The sequence below is a fragment of the Drosophila rhopaloa genome, unplaced genomic scaffold (genome assembly GCF_018152115.1).
Source record: "Drosophila rhopaloa isolate 14029-0021.01 unplaced genomic scaffold, ASM1815211v1 contig_163, whole genome shotgun sequence".
Taxonomy (NCBI): Eukaryota; Metazoa; Arthropoda; class Insecta; order Diptera; family Drosophilidae; genus Drosophila; species Drosophila rhopaloa.
Window position 1 is genome coordinate 9492023 of NW_025335043.1, and position 18328 is coordinate 9510350.

Sequence of the window (18328 nt, forward strand, 5' to 3'; positions counted from 1 at the left end):
ATATTAAATAGTAAAAGTTCTAAAAGTAGCTTATAAGACTCCTATTAATTAAAATGTTATCTTTATACTTTGACTTGAAACAGAAAATATATTAAAATATCTTCTTTGGACGTAAGTATTTTGAGGTTTGGCAGATTTTTAGTTTACCATATATAAAGGTAAGATAATAGGGAAAGTGGGGCCTAAAGTTGTCTTAAAATAAAACTTTAGGAAGAACAAAACTGATAGTAATAAATCCATACTAAATAATTTTAAATTTATACTTTTTAGTTTAGTTGGTTTCGTTCTGAGGTGTTACTTTATCGAAAGCTTCGTTGGAATACTGTCGAATACATTTTCCAAGTTCAATAATTTATAATTCATGTAAAAATAAATGTTTCCAAGAAAATTTTTGGTTCGGTGATGCATGTAAGGAATACTGGTAATCGTTGCACTCACCCAGGACCCATTCCGCATCCGGCTCTTCGGTCACCGCCCGGTACTGCAGCACGAAGTAGAGCAGCGGACAGCCATTGTCCGGCCAGGAGTGTAGGCGAACCAGGAGCGAGGTGGAGTTGGGGGCCAGCAGGGCGGTGGAGGCGGGATGGCCGGGTGACTGACCCTGGGTGCGCACGTGCAGCATGGTGCTAGGGGGCGAGGTGCCCACCTTGTTCTGGGCACTCAGGTTGATCTGGTACGTGCTGCCGCACACCAGACCCTTCAGTTCGTGACTCGAGGCGTGTCGGGACAACTGCATCTCGTCCGTGTTTCCATTGGCTCGCCGGTAGAACAGCGTGTAACCGGTGATGGGTGCATTGCCCGTGAAGCCGCACTTCCAGTGCATCAGGATGCTGCTCGAGGTGGCACTGGTCACATACAAGGTGGGCGATGTGGGTGGCACTTGCACCAAGAGTGTGTGGGTCAGTCGGTCGGTGCCGATGCCATTGTCCACCTGGCAGCTGTAGTTGCCCCCATCCGCCAGTTGCAAACTGGAGATGATCAGATCTCCGCTGTCCAGCATTTGGGAGTTGTGCATGCCACCTTGCCGCAGGGCCACATCCGACTTGAACCACTCCCTCTTGGGTTTGCCCACCGCAGTGCAGGGCAGGGTCACGGTGGATCGCCAGGGTCTGACCACTGGACCGCCGAAGGATATGATCCTGGCCGGCACTCGATTCGTGGTGATCTGTGAGGAGACCCGCGAACTCTTGCCCTCACCCACTCGCGTGCTGGCCGTCACCCAAAACTGGTACTCCATGTGCGGATGCAGACCCTTCGCCTCGTAGTAGGCCTGCTGCGATGGCAGACTACGCTTCTCATTGTTCAGCTCCTCGCGACCGTTCACCACACGCGTGTACAGACTGTACTTGGTGATCACGCCGTTGGGTTCAGTGGGCGCCAGCCACGAGATATACAGGGACTGCGATGAACTGGAAACCACTTTAATATCCGCCGGGGCCTCGGGCACATCCTCTTCACTGTGGCAGAACAATGGCTTTGATACAGCACCATCACCCATTCGCGTGTGGGCCAGGACCTGGATGCTGTAATTGGTATACTTTCGAAGACCCGTCAACACCATTGTAAGTGCCGTGGTTTTACGGGACTCCACCTCATCCTTGCTCGGCTGGATGTCGTCGATAATGGGCTCAAATATCAGCTTGTATCCCTGCAGCAGGCCATTAGTGTGATAGATTGGCGGTGGTTGCCAGGACACCTGAAGCGATTGCGAGGACAAGGCGGCACAGCGCACATCCTCTGGGGGACGACTTGGAACTGGGGAGGAGAAAATATTACACGCATTAGTCTTTGAAAATAAATAATTAAATAAAATCCATATCAATAAACACATAAAAATCCATATGTAATGAGGGTCAATTTCATCTTATTTAATGAAAGTATTATACACTGTTCCTTTGGAATATTTTAAATTGATCTCTTTATCAAACTGACATTTAAAGACCTATATGATTTTGTTTAATAGATTAATAAGAGATGATCAAAATTATCTTTTTAAGATTATCTTATTTATATTTAAAATGATATGAAAAATTGTATCTTTAATCAAATTGATTATTTCTCCAATTTTGTTGTTTGTCCTATGATTTTTTGAACCATCCGTCGGTGCTAAGGAATTTGAAGAAGTTTAGCTTGTATTAAAATTTCTTAAAGCAAATGTTTATAAATTAAACAAAATCTTTTTATCTTTTTATATAAGTTTTTTATAAGTTTATGTGCCAACTATATTTAATTCTCGCTTAAAATTGACTTTAAAGCTATGAAGATTTCTGAAAACCCTTTACATTTTATAAACATTCCACCTACCATCTTCCATTGTCTGGGCTGCGGTGGGTTCCGAAAGAGGTCCTGGTCCCACTTGATTAAAAGCCTGCACCACGACAGTGTATCGGGCGAACTTTGCCAATCCGCTGAGGAGTAGCTCTCCATTACCACCATCGCCATCGCCGGAAATGGAGGTGAAGTTGTAGACAGTGTTGCCCGAGCTGGACAACTTGTAGCCCACATTGTAGCCCTGGATGTCACCATGTCGGAGCTCCGGCAATGGAGCCACCCAACTGATGAGCAGCTCGGTGGAGGACAATGGCCTGGCGGACAGACTCAGCGGAGGTCCTGCGGGTCGCTGTGGCTCCGTGCGAACGATCAGCTCCTGGCTGGGTGCACTGCGTCCGGCTGAACCCTCCGCAATCACCCGGAAAGCGTATCGCGTAGCCGGCTTGAGGTTCTCGATCAGGGCATTGAAATGGGGCGGATCCTTGACCTCGATCTGCTGCCACTGCTCCACGAACAAAGCTGGTGGGAGAGAACCTTATTCAAGTGGAGGCTATATCATCTATTCCACTAAACTTTGACCCTATACGTACGATCTGCCTCGCGGAACTCCACCAGATACTTGGTCACATCGCCGGTGCCCAAGGATTTGGGCTGCCACTTGAGGTTCACCGACCGGCTGCTGATCATGGCCGCCTCCAGGACACTGGGTGGCAGTGGTGGCTCCTGGACCTGCAGCTGCACCAGTTGCTGATCGTTTCCATACAGATTGCTAGCCCGGCAGAAGTACGGACCACTATCGGTGGCATCCACGGTGCGGATTTGCAACTCGGCGGATACTCCGTCCGGTGTGGCCTCCTGTTTCACCGAGATCCTGAAAGTGAATGTGATGGGATTACTTTCGTTTTGCCAACCCCGAATTTGGGCAAAAGCACTCACTTGTAATTGGTTGATGGATTCAGAGTGTTCTTGCCCGAGCGCATCCAAACAATGTTAATCGGCTTGTCCCCACTAACGGCGCACTGCAGCAACGCCGTGTCGCCCTTTTTCACCATCACCGAGCGGGAAGTCGAGGAGAAGTACGGCGAGGCTGAAAATGGCAAACATTTTGCCCATTTTAATTACGACGGGGATTCCCTCGGGGGCACCTTTTGGCACTGCAATTAACCAAATTGCCAGGGCAGCCTTCGCCCCATCCAAGATACTCACAGTTCACTTTCAGCTGGATGACCTTTCCGATGCCGGTGCCGATGCCATTGTTGGCCTGGCACAGATAGAAGCCCTCGCGGTCCTCCTTAACGTGTTGCAGCAGTAAAGAGCCATTGCCCAGCAGTTTGGTGAAGGGACGCTCCCGAACCTCCTCGTACTCGCCCGATTTGCTGCCTATAAATGGGACACATAAGATGTAGGTTAAACAAATAAAGACGTTTGCACTGGCACTTTAAATTCTTAAATTTTAGTCAAACTTTACAATACACTATATTATTTCTTAAAATAATATAATTATAATGTGTATATCTTATCTTCAAATTATTAAAATAATTTAAAAAACATTAAAATTACAATATTGATAGTAATAGAAAACATCTTTTAAGCTTGAAGGTTTATTTCTTTAATAGTATTTTCTTCTTTTTTTATTAAAACACAACATATGAAATATTAAAAAAAATATATTATTCCTTATAAGCACTTTTAGCTATCTTTAATATTACTATGGAATTCTGGTTTTTTATAGTATCTTAAAATTATTCAAAAAACCTTACAATTGTAAACGAAAACATTTTCAAAGCTTTAAGGTTTATTTCTATAATACCATTTATTTAATAATAAACACAACATTTGATATATACAAAAAAATATCATTCCTTATAAGCAAATACTATATTTAATATTACCATAGAATTCAGGTTTTGTATAGTAGGCAAAATAACACAAATTTACTGCTGGTATTATTATTATTAAAATTTGACCAGCTTTCATATACAACTTTTAAGATGAAGACCTAGTTGTCCCACTGTTCGGCTTACTGAGTCTTACCTGTAGCCTTCTTCCACACTATACTGGGTGTGGGAACACCCTGAGCCTGGCAATGCAGCATGATGTGGCGATTGCGCTCCACATTCGCGTCCACGGGCTCCACAATCCAGCGTGGCGGCACTACGGGGCGTATGGGTGATGGGAAGAGTTGGTTAGCAATCTCAGAAAATAACTAGGAACGCAGAACGAATGATTCAAATTATAACTGCTAAGACATACAGTAAGAGTAATGGTTCTTAGAGAGAGAGAGATATAGAGAGAGACAGAGACAGAGAGGAAAAGTGAAGATTTCTGGCAAAGTAAAAAACGGCATAAAGAATTTTGCTGCTTACGATCTTAGAATTTTTCATTGTGCCTAGCACAATGGTAAAAACTGGTTGAATAGTGGTAGCAATATAGTAGGAACTTTTCAACTAATATACAAAAGGATATTTTGCTTTTGGGTGGTTTGCTTCAAAATCAAATACAAAAAGAATTTCATATGCAACTCAGTCAAAAATGGAACAAAAATTAATGTTGATTCTTTCATGTTTTTTTTTTTTTTTTTTTTGGTTTTTGTTTAAGGAAAATCGTTTAGGAATGACCGTGGGGAAAATAAATTATTGTGATTTGTTGGTGTGCAAGGATTTTAATTTTATTTCTCTTTCTTGTATTCAAATTGATCGCTTTCTCTTTTGTGTGTTTTCTTTGATTCGCCCACGCTCTGTGCCTCGCTGTTCGTTGTTGGTTGTTCGAAAAATCGCAAAAAAGGCTTAATATGTTCTGGTATATTCGGCGCATAAATTAAATAACAAAGGCATGCCAGAAGCGAAATGGAAAATATATTTGCATAGAAATTATAGAATGCGCAACATAAATGTGAACGTAGTGTGAGTTTTATAGTTGGACACGCAGCTAACGAAACACGAAAAAAGCGAAACAATAAAAATGGATTTTAATGAATAAATCTCCCAACCCACCATTTCGCCCATTGGCGTTTTCAATAAATTATAAACTGTTTACTTTGCAGCTGCATTTAATTGCCAGCCTTTGTTTGTGCAGCAATAACGAAATAAAAAATATTAATTAAAAATTAAACCCGAACAAGGAGCAAATTAAAGAGCTCCAAATGAAATTAACATCTGGCCCAGGGCCTAGTATTAATTAAAATGATTTCTGGTTATTATGTTCTTTTTTTTTCTCATGGATTATTTTGCATAGTAAAAAAGCGGTTCGGTTGGGGGAGGAGTTGATGTCAGCATGTCTAATTCGAATAGGGAAAAAAATCTTTGCACACAACAACAGCAGCGTCAGCCTGGGAAATGGAGCATTGGCAAAATAAATAAATGAAATTTTGAAAACTGTGTACGTCCAAGCACTTCGCTCGGAAAAACGAAAATAAATATAATTGCCCACCCCCGAGACTGGCTGAGTGGTGGGAAATCGGGTGGAAAAAGCTTAACGGAGCAATCTGTGTGTGAAAGGAGGGAAAATCCAAAAACGAATTAAAACCAGAGCTTAAGAACCGAGGAAAACGAAACGGAGAGCAAATCATAAATAAATGGAAATTAAAATTCATTTGTCACAGCACTACGCGCATGCAGATGGCACAGAGCAAACGAAAAATTGCATTTCTACTATATAGTTTGTATGTACAGTCCGCATGCAGAAACAAAAAGTGCAGCCGGGCAAAAGTGCCGATGGCCGCTCTCTAGAAAAAACATTCATTCTCAACTACATTAGCAAATACTGCGAAGCTTTAAGTTTCTTATCCATTTAGTTTCGGTTGGTTTCTCCGTAATTTATGTTCTTTATTTTTGTGGTTTAATACACTTTGCTCAGCAATAAGATTATTTTTAAGCGTTGTGTCACACGCACACACAGGCAATCAGGCACTCACACAAGCGAAAGGGGTTTATTGTACACCGAAAAAAAATCAAAGATCTGAGCAATTGGTTTAGAGGAATATTTAATTTTTAAAAAAATAGCATCTACAACATTTGTTGATATTTTTTTTACATTTTTATTATATAAAGCCATTAATAAGTTTTAAAAAGTCAAAAAACTGATATTAACTTTGTTTTGTCTTTTATCGCAATAAAAGTATGAATATCAAAAACCAGACTACTTAAAATATCATTATTTCTTTTAAAATCAAATTTTTCAAAAAAATAGTCATATGCTAACAAATTATGCAAAGTTGAAAGAAGATGGTTTATTTTTCAAAAAAAAACTTAGATCCTTTGATGTAATTTTTTTTCGGTGTGGAAATATAGTAAGCGGTTAGAGAGGCCAAAACCAAATTGAAGCATAAGCGTGAGCTTTATAGCATCTCCGAAGGATTTTGGGCGGATTCGTTGCTTTTTTAATGCGAACTCATTCTCTTGCAGCGTTCGCCTTGGTTATTCGTTCGTTAATTAAGCACAGCACATTGAGCATAGTAGATGAAGTGGAGTTTTCGGAAGCTGCAAGTCAAAAATGAAGAGAGGAGCCGAGGGTAACAAAGGAGTTTCTGCATTTCGTCCTGCAGACCGAGCTGACGGCAACCAAAAAGAGTATATAGCGAATAAGGCAAATGAATCTTAAAGCAGCTTATCTTTCCATGTTTATGCAAGAGTATTTGTATAAATTATAAATTACAGCTAATCACGAACGCTGTGCGCTCTCCAAGTTAGCCAAAATAATGAAAATTAACCGCCAATTGAATTTCACCCGGAGAGCGCACTTAATTTATGCATCTAAAAACCCGACTTGTCGTGTAAGAAGCGGTTTAAATAATATGCAGCAAATCAAAATGGATATTCATAAGCTTGATACTTAGTTTTGTTAGATTTTTGGTTACGAAGCGCATAAGAAGCAGTGCAGTTAAAACGGTTTACCTGGTGAGACGGTTGTCAAAAAAACCCACAGCGTGCCAAAGCGACTTAAGGGTGGCGGGGAACTCTTAATTGTAGATTAGTAGGGTTTTTTCGGGGGGTTTTTAAGCAGTACGTATTTATGAGATGGGGTTATATATTTTTATTTTTATTTTTTTCGGGGTGGGGGGTTAGTTTTCTTAGTGAGAGTCAAAAAATCAAAGCACCTTTTTTTGGGCTAGGCAACGTTCAGTTACACCGGAGCTAACAGAGAGCTCCAAAAAAGCTGGGTTAGCCTAGTTTTCTTTGTTGTTAAAAATCAACCAAAAATATCATCAACAACTGAAAATACCATTAAGAAGCTGTTCTTGAATACATCAGCGGAAAAGCAAAAAGTTATTGAGGGGCAAGTGAAGTTCGCTTAGTTTGTATGCGTGTGTTTTTGGTGGTTGTGTGTGTGTGTAGAGAAATAATATCGCCATTGTTCGTAATTTCAATTTGTTGTATAAAAGGGAACTTTTTTTGGAAATTTCCCAAATAATGTTTTATTTATTATTTCATTTTTTTAAATTTATTTCTTTACATTCTATACTGGATTGTACTTTTAACTTTTCTGTGCACTACAAAACAATTCTGCGCGCCTAAAAGTATGCAATACCTTTTTATTAAGTCATACTTAATTCCATGGGTTATAAAATATTTCAGAGTGGTCAATGAATTTTAAATTAAATTATTTTTTATAAGGTCAGCTTAACTATCCTTCGACTTTTGTATAGAAAAACTGCATTGCATATTTATAGACGGCTTAATAATTGTTTTTTTAGCTTTGAGAGATTTCTAAAACTTTATTGTTAATGGCCTGATATTTTTCTATTTTTTTTCTCTTCGTGTGTGGTGTATATCTGTGTTGATGGGTACGCTAGTACGCTACCTTTGACCTGCAACAGGGCCGTATACTTGATCTCGGCGGCCGGGTTCTTGGCCACGCAGGTATACTCGCCGGAATGCGTGGCGGACAGTGATGGAATGCTCAGCAGCGAGCTGTACTGGTCTAGCATGGTGACATTGGCCCCCAAAGGTCGGGCAGCGGGTCACCGTCCTTCAGCCAGATGAGCTTAAGCGGCGGATCGCCCCTGGAGACCCCGCAGACGGTCCTGGTCCGCATGCCCTCGGCCAGGCCCTCCTGGAAGGCGAACGGTTCTATGCTCGGCGGCACTGCAAGAGGAAAGATCAGGCGAAAAGGGTTAAGATTGGCAACCGGAACCGGAACCGGATGCGTAAACCATCGAACGAAGGACACCTGCTACTCCCACGTTGCCTTAATTGTTGATTGTCAATTTGTTCGCTCTGTAAACCTTCGCAGTTTTGTTAACACATTCGAATGAAAACGCTACTTAATGTTGTACAAACATTCCGAAAGTGGAAACATCATTTACAAAGGATAGCAAGGATGTAAATATATGTATATATATATATATAATGATTTCTGCATTTGTGTTACATGGTACATGAATCAAAGTGCATACGAAAGAAAACTCAACTACTTGCAACTAAACGGGAATACGGATACTGGGATGGATTACTGGACTCGTGGAGTCGCTCAACTCGTTATTTTTACCATTGACCAGCAGGGCCTGCGAGTTCTCCACCTCGGCGGCGGAATTGCGCACCACACAGGAGTAGTTGCCGGTGTGGTCGCTGCCCAGGTTCTCGATCACCAGGATGCTGTTGTACTGGTCCACCTGCTTCACGGACATGTGCTGAGTGGGATCGATGGGGCGCCCATCCTTGCGCCAGTTGATGGTCAGCGGGAGGTCGCCCTTCACCACCGAGCAGGTGAGCGAGGCGCGATCGCCCATGTTCAGCTGCAGGATGTTCGTTTGGAAGGGACTGAGCTTCGGCGGCACTGCAAGGGATCAGCCAAGGATTGATGAGCCAAAAAGGGAAGCCAAAGGAGCAGCAATCACGGCGCCCGGCAAAAAAAAGGTCCGCGATTTATGAAAATTTAATCAGCACCGGCGCTTCATTAGGGCGCGATTTCATTAACATTAACACTAATGAAAAAAAAAAAGGGTACCGCTGCTCTCCTTCGGCTTCCTTTTTTAATTTACCAACTTTTAAGCTTAGATTATTGCGCATATTTAATTAGAGCAGAAGCAAAAAGTACACACACCGAAACGGCTGAGAGCCAAAACAAAACAAAATTAAGCAGAATCAAAAAAGAAGGGCAAAAGAAATGCAAAAAGGTTGGCGAAAAAGAGGAACAACTTGAAGCGCCATAGGAAACTACTTAGTTTGCTGTTAATAATTAAAATGCAATTTTCACTTCGTTTCGTAGCCCGCTGCTTGATGTCATCGTTGGGGAAAAAGCTGTGAAAGAAACCAACCTCGACCTCCTCTTGTCCATCTATTTTTTGTTTGTTTTTCCTGGGTTTTCTTTGGGTTTTTAGTTTTTTCATTTTTTTTTGTTTTTTGTTTTTTTCGGGCAAAGGCAAAGGCCTCACATACTAACCTATGACCGTCACCTCGCCACTCCGCCGGGCACTGTGACCCTGTTTGTTCCTCGCCCAGCACGTGTACACTCCGGAATCGGAGTTCTTCTGCACGGGACTGATGGTCAGTGAGCCATCCGGCTGGACACGCTGCCGTATATCATCTGGAAGCTCCCGGCCACCCCGCTCCCAGTGGATCTCCTCGATGGGATAGCCCGCCACCGGGCACTTCAGATTCAATGTCTCGCCGGAGACGGCGGTTACCTTCGGAATCAGTCGAATGTACGGAAGACCTGTCATGGAAGGCACAACGAGGGAATGGTATAGGAAAATTCAGATGGCAAGAGAGCTATGGGGGAATGCAAATGCTTAACAGATTTGCGCGCACGTTGCTTTTTTAATAATGCAGTAAACAACTGCACATACAACAGAGCAAAACGGGCACCGCAAGAAGCAGTTACACGGAGAAAAAATATATCACCTAAATTAAATACGATCAAAATGATTTCTGCAAATTTAATAACAATATTTGTAATATCTAAAACTGTGACTTTCTTGCCTTTTAAAATGATTACAAGTAATTACTCTAAGTGTCTATGGATTTGTGGATATGATAAGGATAAATATACAAACAACTCATTGGAATTAGACTTCTAGACAAATGACTTAAATTTGATAACATAAAAGGTCAAAATTACATTACTTTTCTGTTGACTTAAAAATATTATGATTTTGGTATTTGGGTCCTAGTTTTACACAGGAGCAATTGTTGAAAATAACAACCCCTAGAACCCTAAATTTTTCTCCCTGTGCAGACAACAGGAAGCGAAGCACAATGTAATATGCATATCCTGGCTCGTTTCGTCCTGTCTTCCGGTGGCCTCCGCCAAAACACTTTTCGGGAACGTGGAAGGAAATAATGCAGCAACTGTCGACTCCGGCAGCAGCTGAAGGAGCGGCTGCCTTGTGGGGCTGAGCTTTTTCTGCGGAATATGCATAATTTTCGAGCATGTCATACGTGGTCCCTGTGTGTCCGTGCTTTCGGCGGAGTGGAGATGGAGATTTTTGTAATCACCGCCATTACCAAGTCGCGCAATCAGCGACATCGCCGAGCTTTAAACTAAATGATGATGGTGGCAGCGGGATTCATTTCCTCCTTTTTGTTTTTTTGTTTTTTGTGTTCCAATGGCAAACAATGTTTGCAGGGTATGCGGAAATTATCAAAGGACTTGAAAGGAAGGCACAAGTACGAGCAGTACTTCTGACACACTTTTTGTTTTTATTTGATTATCAAACCAAATCACTTGGGTCCTTAACTTTATCCCTTATTTGATTTCAGTGATAAATGTCGAACAGGGACAACGAAAGCTGGGATTTGCCCCGCACCACTTTCAATAGCAGAGCATCGTTTAGTCGAGAAAGGCTTTTTTTTTTGGTGAATTTACTTGACTTTATTTTTCAACTTTTTCACTGCAAAACTTTGTAAACATGGCGCAGTTTTTGCCGCCGCTGTCGTTTTGTGTTTGCACTCCTGCTCCCGCCTTTCTTGCTCGCTGGCAACGCCATTTTGTTTGCCTGGCGACACAAAAATATTTGATTTCTTGCAAAAACAAGGCAGATGGTGCGCGTGCTGCTGGGGAACTGAGAACTGAGAACTGAAATATGGGTGGCTTTTCGGGTGGATTTTTCGACTGGCAAGGACCCTTTGTAGGGGGAAAAGCACTGCAGCCAGCCGAGAGCCATGTTCAACAAAAGTGTGCGCCTCGAACAACACTTCACTGCTGCAAAGGCACAAAAGTAAACTTGTGTGTGTGTGTGTGTGTGGGGGGAGGGGGGTCTTTACTACCCAAAGGATCTGGGCAAACTTGGCATGTTGGGGGAACGGCGAAGAACATGGCAAACGTGTTGTAAAACAAAATCAAGCGAAAGTAGGCAAATGCCAAAAAGAAAGAGGAGCCCAGCCTCGAGCATGGTGAACGTTTAAGTGCATATGTAAGTAGCTGCCCATATTTGTATCTGCACAGAGGGAAAATAATTAAATTCCATTTTAAATGATCGACTGCATTTTTGGATTTTCACTAAAAACTGGTAAAACACATATAAAATTAAAGCTTTCAGTAATCGTACTTCTTCACGACAAATTCTATACTTAAAGTTAACTCAAGTTCTCTATTTGTTGATAAATAATAAAGGCTTTAATTGAGTTGGTAATAAAATGTAAAATCTGTCAAAATACTACATTTGCAATTGTAGCAAGAAAGAGACTATCTCTAAAATCTTTAATTTAATTTTACGTTACTAAAAACTCAAGAATTTCGTGAGCTTAGAACAAACTACCTATTTCATATTTAACCCCTAGTTTTGGTGATATTTTTTCTTTCTGTAACTCTTATGTCTGAGGGCACACTTTAAGTGTGAATACAACATACCATAAATATTCAAGCGGGCCGCATGCTGCACTCGTCCCGCCCGATTCTCCGCGTTGCAGGCATATTCGCCGCCATCCTCGACCATGACGTGGCTTATGTTAACATGACTAATTACATCGCCATGCACGGTGATGTATTGTCCGATCATAAATCTGCAATGGCAAAAGACAAAAAAAAAATAGATGGTTTTGGATGAGAGCGCAAAAAACACATTAATATTGGGTTGGTTGCGATTTGAGCGGGTGCACGCGGCGTATGCGCAATGTGCGGGTGTTCTACAATTGTTTTCTTGTTTTCGAGCTGTCGCTGCATATTTAAGCAAGCAGCACACACACACCACTGCATTCGCACACTCATCAGCTAGGCACACTTCAAAAATACAGCCTGACCCAAATCCCTTTTGGCTGTAGGCTTCATTTTGTTTTTTTTTTTTCTGTCGTATTTTTGCACTAGTTTTTCGTATTTTTTTCATATTTTTTCCGTTGGCATATTTAGTCGTAATGAAGGCTGTCAGTCGAGCTGGCGGAGCTTAGCATAGTTTCCATATTGCTGTCAATGTCATGTGCCACGCCCACGAATCCTCATACTCCCACACACTCACACACACAGTCGACTTCCACTTAATGCGGCCGTTACGCCTCAGCTCGAATAATGAGAGGAAAAAAGGATTTCACGAAGCGCTCAAGTTGGCATTAAGTTCTGCGTTTGTTCCTTTGTTTGCCTCGCCTTCTTCTCCTATTGGCACAGACATTAATTACAGGCAACATTGTTACGCATACGCCATGTGGCACTCACACAATCGGCTTTTGCGGCATCTTATATGGCCGGGATTGCGATCTAAGCCCAGCACCACACACCCGCCGGCTCATTAGTTTGTGGCCCCGGCTCGGTGGCAACTTTTCAATTGGCACTACGGCCGCAGTTGAATGTTGGAGTTGGAGCCGGAACAATAATGGCGGAGGCAAAGTAATTACAATTTTAATTAACTTTTGCAGCAGCCGCATCCTGTGGCTGAGGGGAAAGGAGAGAAACGGAAACGTAGAGCTTATGAATGCATTAAGCCCGGCCAGCGAACGCTGATTTCCCCAGAAAGAGTGGCCAAGCAAGTCAAGCCGAAAAATCTTTATAGAGTGTGCCCAGGCTTGTAAAAGTAGCAACTGTAGTTAAATGAAAATGAAGCTGGCAGAAATACAGAGTCGCATGGGGACGACACTCGTTCGTGGACTGCAGCACTTGAGCGCATTGAAACAATGCGAGGACAAAATTGCAACAAAGTCGTACACATCCGCATTCGCATCACCATCCCTTATCCGCATCCACATCCGCATCCGCACAACGCCGGCTTAAACGGCATTGCTGAAGTTTAACTGTGTGTGTTTGGCAGTGTGTGGAGCGTAAAACGCTTTTGGCTGCAACAATATAAACCTAATAGCTTGGCGCGGCTTTTGTGTGCTGTTTTAGCTGATTGCAGAGTGAGTGCCCGACTCTGTGGGTGGCTTAATTCCAGTCAGCCAGCTAGCTAGCCAAAAAAAGGGGAGGCGAGAATAAGACTTTCCGTAGGTGCCACCACTTGTAGTTTGGCCCTCTCTCAGGAGGCAGAAGTTTGGTGACTAAAGTTTACGAAAAAATTATGAATTTCAATTTACGCGAATCGAGTTTGCACTTGGATCCCAATCAGGTTAGTTTGCAAGCACGGATTATGCGCTCCCATATGAACAAAAGGGTGGACCATCATACGGAAATATTAGAAAAATCAACACTTAAAAAACTTGTATTAAAAAATATTAAATTTCATTATCTTCCATATGTTTTAATTATTATTTATTGTTTCACGACTGATTTCAATTTTTAAAAAAGTAATTAGTAATACGAAACATATGACAAAGTTTTAAAAGAAATCTGTATTCTGGTACAAAGTTTCCTTATAATACTTGTAACATTTGTTCTTAAATACAAATTAAATGAATATACCTATAGGTATCACCCTAGGTATATCATTGGTATACCCGAAATAACTCTCTTATTTGTTGCTACCTCTCAAAATTGATTATTACAGTAAACTACAAATCTACACCAAAATCAGGATAACTTACTGAAGTCAACAGACTGCGAAAATACGACCCGAAATTGTAATTACAAACGGGGTTCACTCTAATTCACATGGCATTATGTTGCTTAAAAAGCGCTCCTCCTGCAGCTTAAGCGTTTTCTCATTTAGGCCAAAATTACACACATTTCCATAACGCCTGCAGTTGTAGACAAACGCATCACGCACACACGCCTCCGTCGGCGTCTTAACAGCTCCACAGGAAAAGCGGAGGAAAAGCGGAGGAAAGCTGGGGGAAATGGCTGAGGAAACGGGAGGAGGAAGACGTCTCCTCGACGAACTGAGCCTGAGTTTCTGGCACCGCCGCAGACAAACTTTTGAAAATGGCGTAAAATGAGCGTTTGAGTGTTGCGTTACCTCGTGCGCGCAATCATTTAATTTCCGCCCCAAGGCTTCTGCCACGCCCCTGCTTAACCCCCCGCCTCCTGCTTTTCCACCCATTTCCACCGAGTTGCCTGTTTGCCTGTCTGTCTGCCACTTTGACTTGTGTGTGCATGTCTGTGTATTAAATAAATACACTTACCAAGTTGATATACCTTTAAACCGAATAATGTAAACCACTTAAAACTCAGCAATAACAACGCAAACAGCAGGAGAATTTGTGCAGCATTGCGAAGGATGTTGGCTGCCTGGCAAATTAGGTTGCCGGCGACGCCAGGATATTGCCTGCGGGTCTTATGTGTCAAAATTGTGTTGCTCAGATAACTTTTAAATTAAAGCCATCGGCGTCTGCATGTCCGCACAAGTTTTCAGAAAGCAAATTTTCACACCGACCACATAACACACAAATTTTTGTAATCAATTTTGCCTTGTGGTCAGGCCATCTTCCTGGAAACCATCCCAATTCCCCCCATCTCCGAGTGGAATGGTCAGGACCAAAGGACCCAGGAAACGTTGACCACTTGAGCGAAGCAAATTCATGGCGATGTCGTCGAGAGCCTTAAGTTGCACTTTCAAGTGCTTTACATGCATAAAATCCAGTCATATTTTAGTGAACTCTTAAATGGCTTAGGACTAATGGAGGTTGCTCTTATAGTTCATATTAAGTATATGGGCTAAAAGTCTTTTATTCTGGACTATCTAAATGTAAAGATTTTTAAATGAACATAATCTATTTTTAAAGAAATTAACTTATTTCTATTCCATATTATTATTATTCAATAAAAGTCAAATTTATTAACTGTATTAAAATAGGCAAAGGAAAAATGCCATTATATTTACATTAAATAAAATAAATCATATTTCAAATATATCCAAGCTTAAAAATTAAAAGATACCCTGAAGTCTAATCCATTTTCTATAAAATCCACATCCTATCGAGTTGATTGGATCTTGTCTCCTGCTCCTGACATATCGCATAAGTTTTAATTAAAATATTGCACAGCTGGTCGACGCAGGACAACAATCAGGACACGGTTGCCTTAGTCTTTATTTTACATTTTTATTTCCCTGCGACGGTCTGCATCACTAAGCAAGAGCAAAAGCCAAAAAGCGATGGCAAATAAAAAGCGTTTGATTTCCATGATGGTGCTGGTATTTTTAATCAACAACAGAAGTCAACAGTGGGCGGGGCGAAAACTTTGACTTGCAAATCATTACAGACGTAACTCAAACAATTAGTGGAAGCTGCCAACGAACTGCAAATGAAGCAGGACCGCCGCACAAAAAAAAAAAGAGTTTGCCAGCAGGTGAAGGGAGTACGATAAAAATCAAATGAATGCCGCACTGACAATGTCGCAGACCGAATTGCCAATCAATCGATTCGCTGTTGCATTTTATTTGCCAGCACTCCCATTTGCCATTTGCGAAGTCTGAACCCGATGTGATTCGATCTCTTCGATTTTATTCGGCCAATGCAAATGTCAATGTCATTAAAGACCGGCATGCCATTTAATTTTAGTTGGCAACGGGCCAGCTAAAAATGCAATTAAATGCGTAAGGCAACTACGGCCGACCAGGCTTAATTAACAAATAGAAAGGCAAAGTCGAAACCTTGGGCCAGACGCAGACACAGATGCAGATCCAGATACATATACGGATGCGGATACTCAGATACATTTACAGTCGCAGAAACAGAAGCAGAAACAGGAGTGAATGAACGCTGGAGCAGACGAGGCCGACCCAAACCACCCACCTTTGTAGGCGCGGCAGTCGGCAGCCACTTGCTATATATGTATATGTTTTTCTATATATTCGTGGGGCAATGTTTTTGAAAGGAAAGCGCAAAAAAAATATAAAATAGGGGGAAAAAAGGCAGAAAGCACACACATACAACGAGTGCAATAAATGCAACCGCAGCCACTGTCGGTAGCCGCAGTTGAGATAAATTTTTGCAGGGCACCCGCAGCGTTGCCATTGCCAAGCCCCCCACGAAACCCCGCCCATTTGCACCCTCTTTCAACAAGTTCAATTACCTTCCGTTTGATGGCAGCGGAAATCCGTCCAGTGTCCATGAAATCTGCGGCGTGGGATTGCCGGCAGCGGAGCACTTGAGGCTCACAGCTGGTCCTGGCTGCAGGGTCTGCTCGATGAAGCTGTACAGCAGGACGGGCGGCGCATCTGGGGGCAGAGTGTGGTGGCAAGAGGTCACATAAATACTTTAACCAAAAGCTAGTCGCATTCACGGGAGGGGACTATGGGCTCTACAAAAATCAAGGACCTCCAAATCGGAACCAAAACGGTTTATAATCAGTACAAAAAAAGGAAATCTTGAAACTAAAAATTAGTATTTATTTTCTATAATATGTTCTGCAATAAACATTGGAATATTTATTAATTTCCAAATAAAAAATTAAGGAGAAGTTTTGGTAATTTGTTGGAATAAATTAATTGGTTTGGTCGCGTTTAAGGTTTTGTCCTAAATTTATCTGTTAGAAGTTCTTTATCGTAACAAATATATTAAGAACAAAACCTTAATCGCAACTTTTTGCTTTGACCAAACTAATAACTAAAGTTCTTAAAATACAAAAATTCTATATTTTTCTTTATTTAATGTACTTCAAATCATTGAGCTGGTTATATAACTTTCACAAATGTATAGAGTTAAAAGTTGATAAAGAAGCTTTTTTTATATACACAGCAAATAAATACGGAGCCTTAAGTTATCTTATTTTATTCTAACTATCATCATATAGCTAATCCCTTCCCAAAATGTATATTTTCATTGACTTTATGAACTCACCTCCCAGCTGGAGCTCGGCGGTGGCCTGGAACGTGTCGCCCTCGGGCCGTCGCACCACGCACTGGTACATGCCGCGGTTCTCCCGACTCACTCGTGGCACCACCAGCGTGTCCTCCACGCGTCCCGAGGAGGGAAGCTGACGCCCGTCCTTGTACCACAGAATGTTCTGCATGCCCACCGGACTGCCGTTGCTGGTGACCAGGCAGCGGAACTCCGCGGTGCCGCCCATGTGAACGCTAAGGACATTCGGCGAGATTTCCACTTGGATAGGCGTGGCCACCGTCAGCCGGAGTTCGGCACTGGCCTCGCCACCCACATTGCCGGCCGTGCACTTGTAGACGCCGGAATCCTCGCCGGTCACGGCCTCGATTGCCAGGATGGGGCCGAGCAGTCGGACACGGGGACCACTCAGCACGGGCAGAGGTCCTGCTCCATTGTGGGTGTACCAGCTGCGTGGAGAGGGGAGGTGGAAATGGAAGATTTATGTGGATCAGACTATTGTAAATCGACTCCATTAATCGCGATTTTCAATTGGAAAATTTAAAAAAAATATAAGGTAAGAGAAAATGTGGTTACTGTAATCTTTTCCATTATTCATTGACGACTTAAAACATATATTCTGCAAAAGAAATGTAGAATTTAAAACTACACACCTACACTCAGAAATTCTTGACTTCTTGACCCTAACTTTACAAAATTTAATCTGATTTTACCTTTAGTACTTGTAGCTTGATTTTCTAAAAATCTGCATCCAAATTTTAAAGGTGATTCTTTTTTTTACCCATCATTTCATGTCTCATTTTGTTTCCAAGTGTATAACATTTATAATTAAAAGCTTTGCTTTGCAATTTGAGCATATCTTGCGAGCTGACTTAAATTAATGGCGTTCAGCTTTTGGGCAACTGTAGCCCATTTATCACGGACCATCTGGTTTCCCAGAAACGAAATCTAGCAGCCGATAGCTGTCAAAGTTTTGCACA

At 42.0% G+C, this 18328-nt stretch overlaps 1 protein-coding gene across 9 annotated transcripts in view; it reads right to left on the minus strand.

The window, feature by feature from the left end:
* The window catches only part of LOC108050078 (Down syndrome cell adhesion molecule-like protein Dscam2), a 35799-nt gene that overhangs the window by 7443 nt on the left and 10028 nt on the right, over nucleotides 1–18328 (minus strand). For 4 of the 9 annotated variants that reach the window (XM_044458266.1, XM_044458262.1, XM_044458259.1 and 1 more), the window contains exons 6-16: nucleotides 17349–17797; nucleotides 16582–16726; nucleotides 12061–12212; nucleotides 9652–9924; nucleotides 8758–9045; nucleotides 4306–4425; nucleotides 3478–3651; nucleotides 3208–3358; nucleotides 2862–3142; nucleotides 2305–2790; nucleotides 439–1755 (exon numbers count right to left, since the gene is read on the minus strand). In XM_044458266.1, the coding sequence (XP_044314201.1) occupies nucleotides 439–1755; nucleotides 2305–2790; nucleotides 2862–3142; nucleotides 3208–3358; nucleotides 3478–3651; nucleotides 4306–4425; nucleotides 8758–9045; nucleotides 9652–9924; nucleotides 12061–12212; nucleotides 16582–16726; nucleotides 17349–17797 (3836 nt within the window). Of the gene's footprint in view, nucleotides 1–438; nucleotides 1756–2304; nucleotides 2806–2861; nucleotides 3143–3207; nucleotides 3359–3477; nucleotides 3652–4305; nucleotides 4426–8070; nucleotides 8314–8757; nucleotides 9046–9651; nucleotides 9925–12060; nucleotides 12213–16581; nucleotides 16727–17348; nucleotides 17798–18328 lie in introns of those variants that run through there. The other 5 variants (XM_044458261.1, XM_044458260.1, XM_044458258.1 and 2 more) reach the window with 2 other exon arrangements.